Genomic DNA, 19,654 nt, shown 5'->3' on the forward strand with positions numbered 1-19,654 from the left:
ATAACACAGAAAGCCTAATTTCCATGTCTTCATGCCCTAGGATCTATTATTGACTATTTCCCCATCTCCGAACGAAAATACCAATTTTTAAAATGTGCCCCTAATGTGTCCACACAGTGTATATAACTTCAATATATATTCAAAACATCCTTAACTTTTTTAATTTCGAATATTATCAAGCTTTGCAATACAGATGACCAAATTATTCGCTACCCCTAGTCTTTACTTGGTTTAGGCAAACAATCGTCGTCACACCTTTTGAAAACAGTACTCATATATGGAAGTAATTAATTTTCTAATGCTGTATTTATATACACCTATTTTGAGTTTTCAATAGGACATTTAATAAGTCTTATTCAAATAGTGTTTTCTATTTTAGATTTAAAAGGAAATTACAGGTAAGCCTCAGGTAAATTGATCAGGCATTGGGACATACCGTTCTATGACAACAATAAACAATATGGCGACAGTCATGACGTTAATATATATATTTTTTTAAGGTATAGTCTCACAAAGAGTAGTTTTATTTAGATTTTGACATTTTTTTTACATGTAGCAGTCTAACATAGGTACACTAAACAATTGAACGAATCTTAAAATGCTATCCATGTTAACTGTACTGATATTCGATCCTACTACACTACGGGCTTTTCTGGGTTCAAAATCCAGGAGTCGCAAATCTCTTCAAAAGCAAATTATACATCAACGAATGGAAAACCAAACAACAGAAAGAAGATTAGGGTGTGGTTTATTAACAATACATCTAGCACCCGTTACCGAATTTCCAAAAAAAAATTGGGGCAGTGGTTTCCTATGTAATTTATTAAATTTTCGGTTGACCCAGAGTCAAAATTATAATTGGGCTGACATTCCTACTTGCTAACACATTTGAAAATCCTTCCTAGTGTCGGGCTAGTACAAGCATGGCCTGTTCGATTGAACAAATGTACATGAAATATCTGCTTTAAGACCCAAAGCTACAATTTAAAAATAAATCAATCAATTCAAACTTTGAAAGTCAGTATTAAGTGCATTTATAACTTAACAAAAGTTTATGAGAATACATTAACATTGCACTAACTATATGATAGTATAATAAAATGATAAAAGTGTTTATCAAATTTTTAATTTCTTAATTCAATCCTAGTAGTTGGAGAGGGGTAATAAGCAAAATGATTTTCTAAATGAAGCAAAAATTTGAAGTACATGTATGTATCTATAGGGTCAACCGAAATAATAATGCGTGATTTTTTTCACTATCAAAATTTTATTATGTCTTATACTACATGGTGATTTAGTTAGATAAAACAATTTAGACGGATCATATCGAATGCCATTTTTATAACAGAAAAAAAATCATAAATTATGTGACAAATTTATCCGTACTTTCATATAGATCCATATGAATGCGTTCCCTTTCTTACAAAATTATATTAAAACTTAAGAATAATTAGTCTTGTAATTTTCAGTTTGATAAAGCTACAGTTCATACAAAACATGGCAGTCAGCAAATCAAAGTACCAAGTCTCGGTTACAAAACTTCAACGTTTGCCGCCAATACGTGAAGAGAGCATGGCTGGGCGAACTCCAAGGAGTGGGCGGCGACCAAATCCGGAAGATTATCTCGTGGCAGATAAAAAAATAACAGTTCAACCTCTGAATCCGAAGCCAAATATCCACACCCGTCCTTTACCCGGTAAGACAAGGAAGGTTCAGTTCGAACCCGCACGTCCTACTAGAAGCGAAACACAAATATTAGATTCATACCCAAAGACTGTTTATAAAGAACCACCAATGGAACCGTTGACAGAAATTCCTCCGCCTCAATCTAATCCTCATAAAACAATTGTTGACGGACTAGTAGCTGATTATCTTCATTATGCTCAATATGGTCACATCATACCAGTGTATGAAGGAACTGGCTCTCTCTCATGCTCGTGTTGTACTGATAGAAACAGGGAGAATGTTCGAACTATGCTTGGTTTCCCATCAAATCCATCGGATAAATACGCAACTACTAGTGCAAAAATCATGGGGCCTAACCCAAAACCGGACACGTGGTTGACCGGAAGTTCAAAACCGCCTGTGCCAAAATCACCAGTGTCGAACAGCCATAGTCCTAGATTTGATAATACATACTTCGATACTTCACAAACACCACGTGGAAAGGATTTACAACGTGATAAGTGGTTGAACTATCAACCGACACCTTATGCTTCTAATTATGCAAATGCTGAATTTAATCGCCCAGTGCTAGTTTACAATCATTTGAGAGAAAGTGATGAAAATTACCATAACTACAAAAAACACGTCTCTAACGAAATTCTCGATGCTAATACAAAATTTGATGACGCAATGAAAAGACTAGAAAAGTTTTCTTTCAGTTAGTTGAGGTTGTCTATTGAAACCGCAAGGGAGGATTCACGCGGGGGCGTGGCGGGCGTGCGCCCTCCTCCTAAAGTTTGCAAAGCATGGGTTGTCAGGGGTAGATTTAGGCGGTTATAGGTTGAAACTTTGATCTCTCGCTAATTTTACCTCAAAAGATATCTACATTGCACCCACTCTAGAAGAATATTTCAAAAATTTAACCTCAAATATTTTTAAAAAAATTATATTGAAAATTTTATCTGTGCGCCCCCTCCCCCCAATCTAAAATCCTGGATCTGCACCCTGAACCCCATTCAGTTCAATGCTATTAGTCATAATCTTTAACTAGTATTTAAAACTTAAAATAGTGCTTTATCTATAGCACTAGAGTAAAGTGAAAACACGTGCGAATAATATTGCAGTTTATGATAAATGTTGAGAATTAACTTCCTTTGGCCTTATATTCATTATGATCATACATAATATCAAATATCAAATTAGTCGTTTTAACTAAGAATATAAAACGCAGTAGAATAGAAGTGATAACTTAGATATTTTACGCCTCCCAAAAAATCCTTGACCAAATAAGGTGTTACAACCATTTTTCATCCATCAACATTCCACTTTATCGTCAAATACATGAATGTTCTCTAAAGCATGTCACCTAAAGTTGTAAAGTTTGTGTTCTAAAATTCTCAAGAACAAACGTGTTATATGTCGAAAAAATCTGATGAGTGCTGCAGCTAAAATAGTAACGATATTTTTGTTTTAGACCATGCAGCTATTTCGACTTTAAGTGAATAGTCCTTGACAATATGTTTATAATAGCCGCAGGTCATCGGAGCATATGCATTAATTTTGATGATGTCTGAAAATTGACTAAAAATCATTCAAGAGAGATCAATTTTCATTAGAAATGAGAAAAATGTTTCGCTGAAGAATATCTAAAAAATGATGTCAAACATTTAGACGTTTCAGGAAAAACATACTTGAATACATATTTTTAATTTTGTTGAATAATCTTTCTTCAATGAGTCATTTCTAATTTCCTTTCAACATTATAAGCATTGTTTTGATTTAATGTTTGTGTCCAAATGTAAGCTGGGTGTGTGATATCTCTTGTTATCATTTACATCTTTCTTTTGTTTATTAAAAATAGACTTTAAACAAATGTTCTAAGTAACTTTTTCGCATTATCCAAGTAAATAATTGCAGTAGTGAGCATGACTCAAATAATACCTGCATATGTACCACCACTTCAATAAATCATGCACAATTGATAATTTCACTAAGTACATCCGCTTTCTGACCCCAACAAGCCTTTCCTTATTGTAACCACAGTTGTTTTTACCAATGCTACAAGTGATCAAGCTATCCAGTGATTTTTCTAGCGCTCGTCATTTTCGTCATTGACGAAAGACTTTACAGAATGATGAAAATTTCGTCACCAGAAATCTTTGAAAGTACAAAATATATTAAGAACTGTATCAAGTGGAGAAAGTGACAAGCTAATTACAACTTGCAACGGGTGTCAAGAATTTGTGTACACGAACACCTATTTCGCCTATTAACTAATCACGCACGTGGAGTAAATGTCGATCTCTAGACCACTCAAGCGTGACTTTAATGCACGCGGTAAAAGTAAATAAAGTTAATGTGCTGGTACAAAATTTCTGCTGGGGAAATTACTTTACTTCTTGTTAACTTTGTATCAAAATGACATAAAAAGTTATTTATTAATGTGGGTGATAATTTGGTCAGTACACAGGTGGCACTCTATTTTGTACATGCATGTCGATTATCGATCTTGAAAATATAATTTATGCTATCAATGAACTCCCCAGAGACCAAAACTATATAAATATATCTGAAATGATGACTTAAATTAGTAATTAACTTGGATCCTAAAATCACAATTGAAATTGTGCCAAAAATAGTATTTCATGAGGCAACACAGGGGAAGTATCTATTTGAGAATATTTATATCAGTCCAATGTATGTATAACTGTTGCATGTTACAGCAGTTCATATCTATAACTACACTATGCTAGATATATTTTTGTCCTTCTACAAAAGGTGGCCATGCAGAAAACAGCGTTTATTAAATATTAAAGAATTTAAAATTATGCCAGGGATGTATAGAATATAATGTAGTCCCTGATTAAGTTTAAGAGTGTTAAAGGTTTGATGATTCTTTAAGGCTGTTTTATTTTTAATTAAATCTCCGGTATATTTGCTATTTGGATTGTCTGCAAAACATGTTAACATAACAGCGAAAATATGCTTTATTCATATGCAATGTACATTTAAGTTTTATTTAATGTCTTTACAAATTGCTGTAAATAACAGATTATACTGAAATATCTTATGTCAGATGCAAATACTACCGGTACTTTAATCGAAGTACTGAGTTAATGAAGCCTTCATATTTTGCTCTGCGTCTTACTGCACAATCACATTTCTAATCATAAAAAGGATTGTAATATTTTAAACTACTGAAAGTAATATTTTTACAATTCTTTCTTTTTGAAGATTTTTTTTTCAAAGACCGTTTATTAGCTGAGCAGCCATGGCTTCTTGAGTTGACAAGACGAATGGGGGAAAACGACTCGACTTCTTCTTACTTTTCACACACACAGATTTGACGGTACACATTTAAAAATATACATGTTAATTCACTCTTCCATGTTTTTTTTTTTTTTTTTTGCTTTTTTATATCACTTCACTACAAAGCTTTGGATTTTACTTATCATAGAATTGAAGCAAATATTTATACAGCTCCAAGTTCTCCCTTTGTCATACATGGACAGAGACTCTTTAGTTAAACCACAGTTGATTCATGTGTCTCTGTGTCAAAGCATGTAAATTTGCTATCTTTGGTGTCTAATTGCTTTCAAAATGAATTATTACCATACAATCAGACCAAAGCATCAACATAGTAGTTCACCCAAAAACCAAGGTTCTTTTACCTCTACTAAATAGAATGATTAACAGTCATGAAATAGAGCTGTCCTGAGAGACGCAAAAAGGGTATTCAAGACTGATAGAAACAATCTGTATTTTCATGTCATTCAAACAACTTGTATCTTTCAGTACTAATGGACCCCATATATTTGTCTAATGGCTAAATCAGATAACTAGCAAGTCCCATCCCTATTGAATGCAATGTTGAAAACTTTTGGTAAATAACACTTTTACTATCTATTCTAAACTTAGACAAAAAACAAGTACGTTACAGTTTTCAACATGTGTAGTTAATTGTAAATATGTGAATATGTATTAAGATGACAACCAATGATATGAATACATTAATTGAAACTAGGTTTTTGTACTGTTTACAAGTAACACATTGTAAACAAGTCTTATCTTTCAAAAAAAGATAGCCAACGCAGTAAAATTTCTTCTTTTTACGTATAATTTTCTACATTTCATTCTGGAAATACATGTAACTGCGTCGGAAAAAGAATACATGTTAACAAGTATTTGTTGGTACATACATTGTATGTATAGCATGCAATACCTATACTTTAGCTGTTGTTGCATAATTATAAATTGATTGAAAAAATTCAAACCTTCTTAAGTTTGTATAAATCATACATTTCACACCAAAAAGGGTAAATTATCTGGACTATAAGTTCATGATAGATTCATACCTATTTATCATAAACTAACAGAGTAAAAAGGATATTTTACAAATATTGTACATCAATGCTATAAAAAAATTAAACAGGATTAATACAGAAGATTTGATATGATGCTCGTCTGTTGAGATGCATGCGTGGTGACGCGAAAGTACTGTACTAACCGGTTGACTGGCAGAAAAAAAATAGGATTCATTTTCCCTTCAATATTAAAACATATAAAACTTTGTCTCTCAAATACTATTTTCAACTATTTTAAGTCTACATCTAAATATTGTCAGGCAAATTAAAGAAAATATTTAGATTTGTCATGGTGCTCAACTGGAGAAATCCAAGATGGCGGGATGACGCGAGGGTACTATCGGGGGCTACAGATACAGAAAAAAATATCCATTCTTTCCCTCAAGATAATCAAAACTTGTTCGCAAATAGTATCTGTAATGAAAGAATTGTGTCTACATTAGGGAGTGCTTTCGTGCAGTAACCCACCTTATTGAATCAAACTATTTCCCGTTTGGCGTCCCCTTCAGCTTCAGAAACTTTTCTTCTAAGGTCACGTGAAATATTCATACGCATGAGATGGCCGATGACTGTAACAATTTTCCACCACGTGATCAACAGTCCGAAGAAACAAGTCATTAAATATTGCATAAATATTACACGGATTTCTACATAAAGTGCAAGATGCGAAATTTTCCTTGCATGCTGTTTGGTTAATTATCAATTTCATGGTTATTTTTACTCCTTTTCATTTCACGTTTCACTCTTTTCCATTCACAATGGTATTGATCGCGGATTCATGTGAGTGCTACCGCAAATTATGATATTTAGCAAGATTTTCATGTGATGCCTAGGTAAACAAACAACCAAAACACGCCCCTGGATAATTGGTACGGCTAACACATCCGAGTGTATTAAAAACAGGTGGACAAAATCCGCATTTGATTAAATCAGCTGTTATGCAAATTATAGATGAAAAATATAGAAACTTTTTTTAAAATATATACAGATGGCTCCAAGGATCCTGCTTCTGGTAAAACATCAAATGCATTCTTGATCCCTGGTAAAAGAGTATCATTATCTAGTCGGTTGACTGATAATATTTCCGTTTATTCAACAGAAATGACTGCAATATCGCTTGCGTTAAAATGGATAATTGATCAAAATTATCAAGACAAAAACACTGTCATCCTCACGGATTCTTTTAGTTCTCTCCAATCTATAAAAAATAATTTATCTAGCAGACCATACTTGTTAAATTCCATTCAACTATACGCAAAATTTCTAAAACAGAAAAATATGTGTAATCATAGAATGGATTCCGGCACACGTCGGTATTCCGGGTAATGAAATAAGCGACAGATTGGCAAAACAAGCTCTATCAAACCCTACTATTGGTGACAAAATTGGGTTAAGTTCAAAAGAATTTATTTCTATTATTTCCAAAATCTTCCAAAACAAAAATGGCAGACAAGCTGGAAAAATTTGAATCACATTTGGCATAAACAGCTAAAACCTAATGTTAATGTAAAACCAGCACTTTACAGTGGTAAAAGGTATCACGTTAAAACAATGACTAGACTTAGACTGGGCACAACCATGCTACCAGGTTAAATAGGAAAATATGTTAGATATATCGCCTTTATGCCAAAAATGTGGAGTTTCAGAAGATATTAATCACGTCCTTATGGGTTGTTTAGACCATCAAGCACGTTTGGAATATCCACAAATTGGGTTTCCACACTCTTTCGGAACTAAACCTTCTTAACCCACCAAAATCAGTTCAGCAACAAGTCTGGTCAGCATTAGCGCAATTTATTTCAGTTATAATAAAATAGTATTTGATTGAATTAAAATGAAATCCAATTAATCACCTGATATGGGGTTCCACAATGCAGTGTATTAATACACATAGTCTCTAATTTTATTTTTTTATTTTTTACTATTATTATTTATTACTTTTTTTTTTTACTTTTGTTAATCATGTACACATATGCTTATGAAACATAACTACCGCGCCGATAGCTCCAGCCGTGTGTAGTATAATGTCGCGTGCGTTCTTTAAAAAACTCCGGTTCATACATAGTCATAAAGCTAAACTTCCAATTAAAAAAATAATTTTTATTTTATTTTCCTTATTTCACTATCTTTTATCTTACTACTTTGGATTATAAATACATTTTTTATTTGTTTATTTGGCTAAACTTTTGGCTGTTGTTAAGTCCACGTGTAAATTTGGGATTTACATTTACACTTGTTAAATTCTAAAAGTTGACCAATCTAACCAATGATAAACAATCCAGTCTCCAAACTTTAAAAAAAAGGTCAACCCATTCATTGGTAACCAAAACTCTAACATTATCAATTATTAAATTTGCAATTCACCTTTGGATATTCACCAAACCACACCCATTTGACTCTAAAACGCATACACCATTTGGCAAACTAAATCATACAGGTCTTCCGCCTTCTGGGTCGGACTAGTTGTCCATGACTCTTTTCCGTTCAACTTGACATTTTCCTCCTGCATGGTCCATTTACAAATTTCAGTTTTACTATTTACTATCTAATTTCTAACATTTCAGCTATTCATAATTTACAAGTATATTACCTTTTTCCCTTTTTTGAACTTATTAAGTGACTAAAGCTTTCAAAATCCTATAAAAAAAACCCTGGTTATCCATAATTATTTTAAAAAAATCCTGTTCCACAACTGCCTGTTCTTAGTAAAGGTGTCGGGTAGCTGTTGCTGTACCACACTCGGTTCATTATAAGGTTATTTTATGCAGAACTGTACATTTAATCAACTTTACTACAATAAATTTTAACATACATGTTGGTGCCGAAAACTGCTGGACCTATGGACCAATATTAGTCCGACAGAAGCAGCTATTTTAACTGCGTCATTTCTGTGGTTTTTTTAATATATTCTTCCCAAGTGAAGATCCAGATCTGGATTACACACACATAAACATAATACTATCAATATTTTCATTATTTTGATGAATAATGGAATGAAACCTACTGAAATATAATCAACTTTCAAGTGTCTATTAGTTTTCAATATCATATTTAAAATTAATGAAATATGAAAATTCATGTTAGATTTCACTTTAAAACCAATAAGGACATATGTAAAGTGGGGAAAGAAAGACAGAGGGGAAAACGCGGTTTGTAATAATGACCAAAACCGGTAACGGAAATCCGATATCCAACATTCCAAATAAAAACAAATTAGATTACGCACCAAAATTTGATTTCGAACTGCGTTGAAGGTATGTATTTACTAATGATATTTATGTGAATTCAAGGTGCATGTACTAAATATGAGTTCTATTCCATTGAATATATCCCGGGCGGTATATAGGAAATCATGGTGTTCGTCCTTATATCTCTGCAACTTCATATCACGGCCACTTATTTGATTTTTTTACACAAGCTTTATTTGGAAACCCATATCGTGGAATTCGAGCTCAGACTTGAGAAACCTTGTTTATATTTTATATTTCACTATATATGGGAGCGGACTTTCCTCACTTTTTCTACTTTTACTGTTTATGAGGGTATTTATGAGCTTATCTCCCTTTTTATGTTTTACAGTAATTTTTCCAAATTTTTCAAAATAGACCTCCCATTGATGGACAAAGTGTTTTAAAGTAAATTGAACAATACACAATACCATATTTGAATGACAACTTGTCAACTTAACTTAGCGAATGAATGAAAATGTAATATTTCATTACAGAGATGAAGATACTTGTCGTTTTCGCGATTCTCCTTTCGCAATGTACTGCGCAGTTTGGTCCAACCGTTTTACCACAAACAGCTATAGTCTCTAGGCCACCAGACAGCAGCGGCGGAGGATTTCCTCAACCTTGTCTTCAGGTTTTAGCGAAGGGGGGTGACAGCCCCTACCCTCCAACCTCAGTCGCAAGAATATATTCCATGTTTTGTCCGTAAGATTTTTTCATATTTTCTTTTTTCTTCTTTGTTTGTTTGTTTGTATTAGTAACTTTTGGTAGATATTTACACTTCAAAGGTAAGATAAAATCGTTATCATGAGATACATTAAGTGCTCACGTCAGATTCAAAAGATTACGCAAGTGTGAGACGTAAACGATATATTCTGTAAACGTTGTAGCCTGTGGGTTAAGTTAATTAACTAGATTTTTTTTCTAAACTTTTATGTTGCATGTATCTCTACTAGACAGTATTATTACGACGCAAAATGAATTTCTTAAGGACTGCTTCGGACTTGTATGATAACGCCTTTAAAAGAGCCACGAACTTTTTATTCTTTAGAGTGATTAACGAATTTGCAACCTGTTTGGAACTGCATCTCAACGAAAGCAGCGTCGAATATTTCGTTTTGCTGTCAAAGCATTTTGATAAAAACCTCATGGTTTCCCGAATGCAACATCTCTGTAGTCTTATACCAAGTAAGTATAAAACAAATTGTTAAAGATACATCGGAAAATGAAATTAGTCAATATTTTCGGACTTGATACAGGCATTTCGAAGTTAAACCAAGTTTTATGGCTAGCCAAACCTTCCGCTTCAACACCTGTCAAAATAGTTATTCCGGTGTAAGTTGGGCACGCATAGTCAGTAGTCTACTTGGCATAGACTAGACGACTGATGTTGTGAAAACGCATCTGTGTTTTACGGAATAATATGAGAACTAAATATAACAGATTGATTTAGAAATCAACATTTATTGTTGAATAAATATTCCAGGGGTGGTAGTGGGCCATGAGATAAACACTTAAGGAACGAACAGGAGGACACAATCTAGCCTTCAAAAAACGTGCTAAGAAAATTGAGGTTTCGGGGTTTAGGACTGGCATAGGGTTCAACAGATAAAAATATAAATTTCAAACTATATTAGTCAGCTTTGTATTATTTTGGTCGGCATTCAATCAGATTATATACACAGATAAGTTTTTTTCATTAAGGTGATGCAACTTCTCTCGATACGCTGAAGACAAACAATTCAGATGTACAAGCATGCGTGGCAAACTTTAACCGAGAGATGGCACGACCTTCACAACCCCTTACCTTAAATATTCTATGCAGGTAAATTTATACATGTACTAATTTTCTAAGTACCAGTCCAAATAAAATTTAGACACTGTCTATAGTAAAGGGGATTCTTGGTGTAGAAATCCACAGATGTTTTTTTTGTCTATGTAATTATGTCGTATTGTCCTTTGTATTTTTTTTTTCGGAAACCGTACATTTATCTCTTACTAAAATCAAACATATAAAATCAAATCAAGAACGACAACTCTTGCAAATGGCCAGTTTCGTACACAATCTATATAATTTTATCTCAACAACTAAATGTTACTGTTTCTGAATTACAAAATAAAATGATTTTGTGAGTTTTTGACATGCATTAACCATATCCTGTCTGATTTTTATTAAAAATATATTTTAATTTTGTGTACTTTGTTTAAGATATTAGGGCAAGATGAATTAGCACTGCTTATAATTATGTCTTATCTAAATATTTATTAACCAGTCATGTTTTATTACATATTTGTGCATTATATTTTTTTTTAAAGATTGTTATTTGACACTTAACACAAAACATAACAACTACAAGCAACAAAACAGAAATTTTTGATTTCCTTAGCGAGCATCTTCATTTCTGTGCTAGTAGTTAGCTAGCTGTTATTGAAAGAGTAAACAAGGGAACCAAGTTTATAGCGGTAATCAAAAGAATGTAATCCAGGGACAAAGACCAGACATGGAAAACCGACATACACAACAAAGAAAATAAAGAAACCAAAATCATACATACAAAGCAACAAAAGCAAATGAGCAACTCGGACTCCACTAAAAACTAGGAGCATGGACCAGGTGCACCGGTCGTGTAAGCGTCCTATGCTTTTCTAGAAACACCCTCCGAGTTGCTCATAAAAAGTCAAGTCCGGGGTAGACGAAAGAGGAAAGAAAAACTATGAATCATTGAACAAATCAGTTTTCATGGCATTGAAGTCGTGAATTACAAGGCAATCATACGCAAATGCAAATATTGTAACGTTATCTAAGACGTCATTAGTAAAATCGCTTATAAAAACCGGAAGTCGGAGTGGTTTTGAAGTTAATAAATAAATTTTGCAAGTCATTGTCATGGTAACAAAACATATATGGGGAAGACTTTTGTTTATGAGGAAGGGCTGGAGTTTAGGTCTGGACTTATTTATTTTTAGAAAATTTTATTTTATGAATACGGATAGATTATTTAGTTTCATTATACTGTGCAATAGAATCTGGAGTCCAGAAAATTTATTGATATTCAGTATTTCCTAAGTATTTTCAAAATTTCCCAGGCCTTGATATTTATTTACAAATCTGCCCCTCCCGAATCAAATGGTCGTCCGCTAACAGTACGAGTTACGATGGCATGGTGACATGGTTAGTTGTAAATACAATGTATAATGAAGATAGACAAACAGCTAAAATCACATCGGGTGTGTACTATTAAAAAAACCTACTAGAACAGGGACATGTTGTCCAATTTAAGGCTCATTTAAAACTGAAGATTTCACGGTCATCAAAATTACCTAATTGGTCGTTACTGACGTTTTGTGTCCTTCTCATTGGTCCTATACGGTATTTTCGCTTTTTACTAGTCACAAGTGCAAAAATCTTCCAAGCATGCAGTCACAAGTACATTGGCTGTATTGATGGCTGTGTGTATTTACTATATACAGAAGTTATAATTGCATTAGACATGTTTTGATGGAGTTGCGGTAAAAGATAAAAAATATTATCTAGCAAATATGGGTTGTGATTTCAGTTTAAAATTAGTTTTACCAATTACGAAAATGAAGGTTTCGCTGTTAGATTATTTTTTTTTTTATATTTTGATTGTCATTAGATTACTTGATGAACATGTGTTCTGCATGAGGCAATATGCAACTCCAGATGTAATTCCGGAAAACGTGTTAGAGGTCTATTTTGCTTATACACTGATTTTCACTCCGGGGCAGTGTAACCCGCCAATCCCTTCAACGTTCATGCCAACTATAAAGTAAGTTTTTTTTCTTTTCCAATTGATTTTATCTTCAGTTAACACTGACTTCAATGAGTACTAAATTGCTTATCAGTTTGCGAAAATATACATATGTAAATCTATTTTATGATTTCAAAATTCATTATTTTTTGCCAAAAACTGGAATTCTGAAAAGAAATAGAACCTTAACTGTTACCTTATATTATCTTATAATATACCACATTATAATTTCAATCTATGTATGGTTTAACATTGAAGCACACCTCCAGCAGTATCAAACGATCCAGGTCAGACTTGGTAAGTGCACACTTTGTATTTTCCAAGTTATTGCTCACCAAAAATGCGGTCTTTATTTTTTAACCTACATAAAAAGTCAGAAAGAGATCAGTAACCGCTTACATTTGTCACAGTATGTAGAGGATACATTACTGGATTAAACTAAACTGTATTGATTTTGTCTGATTTTTTTTTTAATCGGTTAATCGGTGACATTCATCCAGTTTCACTACAAAAGAGTAATCAATGGAACCAAATTCCAGCGGATATCAAAAGAATGTAATCGACTAAGACCATGCCGACATGGAGAACAGACACACACAACAAAGAAAGTAACAAAGTAATGAGCAACTTGGACTACAAACTGGGAGCATAGACCAGCTGCGCCGGTAGGGTAAGCGTCCTAGTTTACCTTTTAAACAATAATTTATAAAAACGCGTAGTTGCAATTATATGGCATTTATCTATTCAACAGCCGTCTTTCCAGAATGGAAGTAGAAACGGAGTAAAGATTGCGGTTGAACATGAATATAAAAAATGTACAACAATTACATCTGCCAAATAACGTATTTTTCTCACACTGAAATCTTAAATCATTATTTATATATCTATACGCATAGGTTGGCACAGTCAGTCGTTGCTAGGTGCGCATATGAAACGTATGGAGAAGTGATTAAAAACATCATGGCGATTTATAAAACTCATACGAACCAGCTTAAAACAGTAGGCCAAGTCTTAGGTCAGGCAATGGGAAGTTTGTGCCAGTAAGTAACGTTGACTTGTGTGTTTTAAATAATAAATGATAAAACCATATACTTTGATGAGGGGAAAATACAACAACTGACGAGCATAAGATGAATAAAGCAATAACAGAGTATCTCTAAACTATAGAATATAAAACACATTGAACAGTGGAAGTTGGCGGAGGTTAAAGCAAGGAGGTCATTATTGGAACGTTGAGCCCCGGGACATGGACTAGAACAAGAAAACAGAGAAACATTACAAACAACACACATTTACTAAAGAAATACACATGTTTGATAAATAAAAGAAAAAATGAGAAACCCGGACGCGCCACTAAAACGGGAGAGTATGGACCGGGAGCATGGTTAAGGCACAGGGACTTGCTCCCACTATCAAATATGCAGTCCCGCCTAGTAGATGGACTGCATACATGTATTTGATATTGGGAGCAAACCCCTGTGGTTAAGGTAAGCGTCATATACTTTTCAGGAATAAATGATAGGTGTCCACTCTTAAATTGACATTTAATTTCTTTAGTCGAGGAAACGAAGTAAAGCAAAGAAAACTGACAAAAGCAACTAACTTTACTTGTAAATCTAAAAGGAACAAACACACAAAACTAAAGTATGCTGATCAACAAACTTCAGTTGAGCACTTACGCTCCACTCATCCATCATCTAAGGTACATAATTTTACGATGTTATTGGACACTAAGTATATACAGTAAAACCTGTCTATACTGAATCTTGAATAACGCAAAGGCATGCTAAATCAGACATTTTTGAAGTCCTTTTATATCTATTCAAATGTATTTTGAACCTTGTTAAACCAGAAACCTCTCTAAACCGAACAAGTTTTAAAATCCTAGAGGTTTCGGTTTAGGCGGGTTTCACTGTATTTTGATCCAGATTGATCTGATGTGGACATGTTATATTTCAGAAATGCAACACGATTTTCCGACTGTATCAGTCAAAACGTAAAACAACCGTATAGTTCAATCGATGCAGGTCTTTCTGTTATAATAAATCTACAAAACTTAGGTTCAAGTTTGATTCAAATTTGCTCTACATGTACGTATTAGCATATAAGGATTTTCTTTGAATTCTAGAACAAGGTTATATTTAAATATCATGCGCAAAGTGATAGTATAAAATTCAATATTTTATTTTCTGTAGATCAGACACCTTTAAGGCATCATATATATAAAAAGATAATTCAAAATGCACATCCTGTAAAATTTTATCTCCAATCAAAAAGTCGGTAATTATTCCGACGCAGTCAGTATTGAGTTCGCTTAGACATCACGTGAAACACATGAATCATAACCATGGTAACCGATGGAGCCTGCGACCTCGCATTTAATTGGACAAAGTGATAGCAACCAGGAAATTCGAGATTCCACTCCGGTATATTTTCAATCAGTTTCATATTTTGAATTATGAATAATCTTTTATATATTGAATAATTGGAAAAAGTTTGCCAATAAATCAAATGAAATACGAAACACAGCACAGTGATCAGTAACTGATTACACAGTTCACTGAATATAAAACACAGCACAGTGATCAGTAACTGATTACACAGTTCACTGAATATAAAACAGAAAAAACTAAATCGGATTTGGAATGAACAAAGCTAGAAAACGTGTCTGCTATCTTTTTAAAAGATAGAACTTGCTTGTAAATGATTTAATATTAATTTCAATATTTTCAGCTATGACCCAGTCGGAGTTGATGTGTTTGTTTCAATCAGGCTCAAGCATGCCTGTTTGTGGTAGTCTGATATCGGCATCAACCAAGTTGCTTCAAAGGAGTCGCTCTAGTACTACTCCAACAAACAGCATTAACCAGCTACTATCATATTGCCCGTAAGTACAACCATCATTCGGCAGGTGGAATTAATGGTACACGTACAAGAATTCGAAGGTAAAAGTAACTTAGATACAGTGTTGTCTCGGGATGCCATTTCTTAAGTTGTTGTTTTAGACAATTGCTTTATTTTGATAAATAGCCTATTCAGTATTGAATGTGCTATTTCTCTGGACTTGCCTGTTGCATCAATAATTTAACTGAAAGCCTTGGTAGCTGCAGGAGCGTAGTTATTGTGTTATGTTCAGAAAAAAATATTTTTTCATACTACAACTTTTATTAGCACAAACCCATACAATGCATGGTGATGATAAAAATATTACAATAAATATATGACAGATAACTGTAATATTTAAACAGTACTTTTGTTAATTTACATGACTTCGCTATTGAAGATTTATAGTCATCTCACATGTAGTTAAATACTTCGGAAGGGTTTATTACATGTTCATCAATGTCAAGCTGAAATGTATGCTAAAAATCATTGATAAAAAATGTCAAATTCTTGTACGAGGTTTCCAGGAAAAACCTGTATTTCTAACAGTGTGTCCAAGCGTTTAATGTCCGAAATATATATGAAGATGTGTGTGATTATAAAACTAAAATCAAATATGATTCTTCTAAAAAGGTTGTTGAGAGAAGGTGATACGTGTGCCAGAATTCAGCTTCAACGATGCAGTCCCGCCCTTGCTGAAACATTTAGTGCCGTTGAAAAGCAGTTGTTAACAACCAATTGCTACTATGCTGACGCTTCCGTAATAAATGCATCGCCATATTCGAACAGAATGGCATATTGTGCAGCACCAGTAATGGCAGAAGCGTATCAGAGATTTGCCAATAGACCTTGGGCCTTTGACGATGAGCATGTGACATCATTTGCATGCAAGTAAGCCGTTTCAAATAAATATACCCAATTTTATCAGAGCATTATCGTTGATATCATTTCTACAGTCGATAGTTTTTCACAAACAAAATTACTAAATTTTCATTTCATAAACTAGTGTTTAAATGAAAATAACAGCATTATTCAAAAGTCTATGAACGGTACTATTCATCATTGACATATTATTCTCGGACAAAAAAATTGAACACAGTAGGTCTTTTATCCCGTGCGAATGGAAATCGGAGTTAGTTTACTAGCATATTTTTTCTGCTGACATATGTTATCAGTGGCGGATCCAGAGTTTTAGGTAAAGGGAGGGGGGGCAAAAAAATTCCTTGACAGGAACACCGGTGAGGATCAAGAAATCATACTAAATAATTAATTTGCTGGATTACTATTGAATCATACTTCTTTCTGAGTGTTTTTCATGATTTAACACACACAATTTTTCAACAATTTTTAAAAATTGCAATTTTTTATCTTTTTCCCCGCCCCGGGTCCGCCACTGGTTATACCAACTTGAAAACAAACGCACGTTATTCCCAAGAGCAATATCATATAGCGCTTCCCCTTTAGGGCTCGATTGCAATATCTGTAGTTTATTTCAGAGAAAGCAGCAATTTAGCAACTTGTTTGTCGAGAGAAGTCGGAATATCAAAGAACCTGGTAGACAAAATGACATCGAAGCTGATAGATTTCAGTAGTGGACCTAGACTTCAGTATATTTTCGACACAGTTTGCAACAACACAGAAGGTACATGTAAATATGTGACATGCGCAGGGTGCCATCACAAACCTACTTGTCACTATACTTTTCCGTTCAATGCATGCACAGGATAACATCACAGACATACTTGTCTATACTTATCCGTTCAATGCAAAGGATAACTTGTCACTATACTTTTCCGTTCAATACATGCACAAGATAACATCACAGACATATTTGTCACTATACTTTTCCGTTCAATGCATGCCCATGCAGGATAACACCAGAATCCAGCTATCACTATACTTTTCTGTTCAATTTATGTACGGGAAAACATCACATACTTGTCGCTGTACTTTTCCGTTCAATGCATGCGCAGGACTACAACGAAACCAGCATTTTACTATATCTTTCAAGTGCATGCGCAGGATGCTGTTTTCAATAGCATTAGAAGAGCAATATAATCACTTTTTAAAGCAAGAGTAACCAATAAAATGATCTAGAAGGCAACCTTTTTAATTCACAAGGGATGCAATGAGCAATCTAAGCTTCTACTGGTCTGTCGATAAATTCATAATTTCTGTTTTAGAAATTCTAAGGCAGAGCAGGTGTATGGTTAATGCGACAAATTCCTTCCGAGTATGTAAGATGGAGCAGAGCTATAAAGATTTACAAGCTCGGTACATCTTCAACTTCGTTTTCAACATATCAGGAATTGATGTAAATGGTGTCACTGCCTTCTGCAAGTATGTCACTAACATTTTTATGAGTTTATTTAAACATTTAGAAAAGTTCTCTATTTCATGTTTTTGAAATGGTGGGCAGATCCACTACAAGAACAAAATTATGGCACCAACCATTTATTAGTGAGGAGGTAAGTGGCTGGGATTTGAAAAAAAATTCCAGATTTTTGGATTTTTTTTTTACAAGGCAGATCAAATAAATACATTAATTTCAGCTGTTGCTGCAATATAAACAAAAATTTTAACTTGCACGAAAAATTCTAAGCCAACATCAAATCCAAGACCCCCCCCCCACCCCAAGGATAAAAAATCACACTCGGTACTGAAATGGAAACACTAACAGCAAACATCTTTTTGATTAATACACTGTGTATGATGAAAATCACTGGGTTTGACAATAGGTACATTATTTTATTGGAAGGAGTTACAGTAAGAATGAAAGTCAGTACTATTGATAATTAAATGAAAATACATGGCCTCGTATTGAAATAAACTTACTATCTGTATTGCAGACCATATAAAGAACTTGCATTGTGCAATGCACGACAGATCTCCACCTGTAGTGAATCACTCAGTAGGCTTGCAGAGGATGTAGTTAATGAATTACTGAGGATGGACTGTGGAGGTTCTCGGCCACTAACCCAGTATATGAACTTTAATGCAGCTTCAGATCATAAAACTGTGAAAGTGACATTATTGCTTTGTATCATGCTCCTGTTGAATGTGATCATGTAAGACATTAAAACTGGAAGCAATCAAATCAGTTTTAATTGTAATCCCCTTCACTCTCTCCAACTAATCCAACTGTCACTCAAAAGTATTTGTCAACAACTTACATATACATAACTCTGTAATAGGTAATGAAGTAAATTATTTGCAAGAATAATTTTTATGCACAGACTATTTTTGTCTTCAAGGGGAGAGGGATAATTTGTTGATAAAATTTTCATCCAAGCAAATAATTATATTTTTTCAGCAGCAGCCAGGACAAAATGTAGAATCATAGCTTTTTTCCTCTATTTTTGCTTAAAATAAAACAGCCCCCTTTTTGCTAATAAATCAGTGGGTGCCTTAGTCATCAGAATAGTTTGTACAAGAATGAAGTGACAATATTAACAAATGAGATTATCAATATAACTTCTCTTAAATGTCCACTTTTAGACCTAGCAACATTCAGTGCCAGGTGTTAATGTCTATACACTATAAACTACCAAATAAGTATCTTCATCATGCATGAAGATGATTGAACAATGCCATAGCAGAATAGGTTTCAGAGATCTTGTGGGGGGGGGGGAAATTAAGAAGAGATTGCATAAAAAATCACCAAATTATGCAGCATGTAGGATTGCAGATAAAAATACTAAAAAATATTGCAATAAAATATATTTGACTTGTAATTCTT

At 33.7% G+C, this 19,654-nt stretch overlaps 2 protein-coding genes across 3 annotated transcripts; both read left to right on the forward strand.

Annotated features, from left to right (window-relative positions):
* Nucleotides 1-270: 270 nt before the first annotated feature.
* LOC148628525 (uncharacterized) lies at nt 271-3,538 on the forward strand. Of its 2 annotated transcripts, none has more exons than XM_088589043.1 (2): nt 271-398; nt 1,470-3,538. In XM_088589043.1, the coding sequence occupies exon 2, from the start codon at nt 1,498-1,500 to the stop codon at nt 2,386-2,388; it is 891 nt and encodes a 296-aa protein (XP_088445169.1). In that variant the 5' UTR covers nt 271-398; nt 1,470-1,497; the 3' UTR covers nt 2,389-3,538. The 2 variants fall into 2 exon arrangements, with proteins under 2 accessions (XP_088445169.1, XP_088445163.1); XM_088589037.1 differs by lacking the exon at nt 271-398 and adding an exon at nt 410-500.
* A 5,615-nt stretch (nt 3,539-9,153) lies between these two features.
* Nucleotides 9,154-19,012, forward strand: LOC148628526 (uncharacterized). Its single transcript, XM_088589057.1, has 13 exons — nt 9,154-9,283; nt 9,754-9,964; nt 10,311-10,447; nt 10,964-11,084; nt 12,898-13,050; nt 13,291-13,329; nt 13,929-14,072; nt 14,992-15,122; nt 15,766-15,919; nt 16,549-16,806; nt 17,412-17,557; nt 18,099-18,255; nt 18,765-19,012. Exons 2-13 carry the CDS (start codon nt 9,756-9,758, stop codon nt 18,985-18,987), a joined length of 1,872 nt encoding a protein of 623 aa, XP_088445183.1. The 5' UTR covers nt 9,154-9,283; nt 9,754-9,755; the 3' UTR covers nt 18,988-19,012.
* Nucleotides 19,013-19,654: the final 642 nt, after the last annotated feature.

The sequence above is a fragment of the Perna viridis genome, chromosome 1, assembly GCF_037379345.1.
Source record: "Perna viridis isolate PV_CMFRI_1.1 ecotype Kerala chromosome 1, ASM3737934v1, whole genome shotgun sequence".
NCBI lineage: Eukaryota > Metazoa > Mollusca > Bivalvia > Mytilida > Mytilidae > Perna > Perna viridis.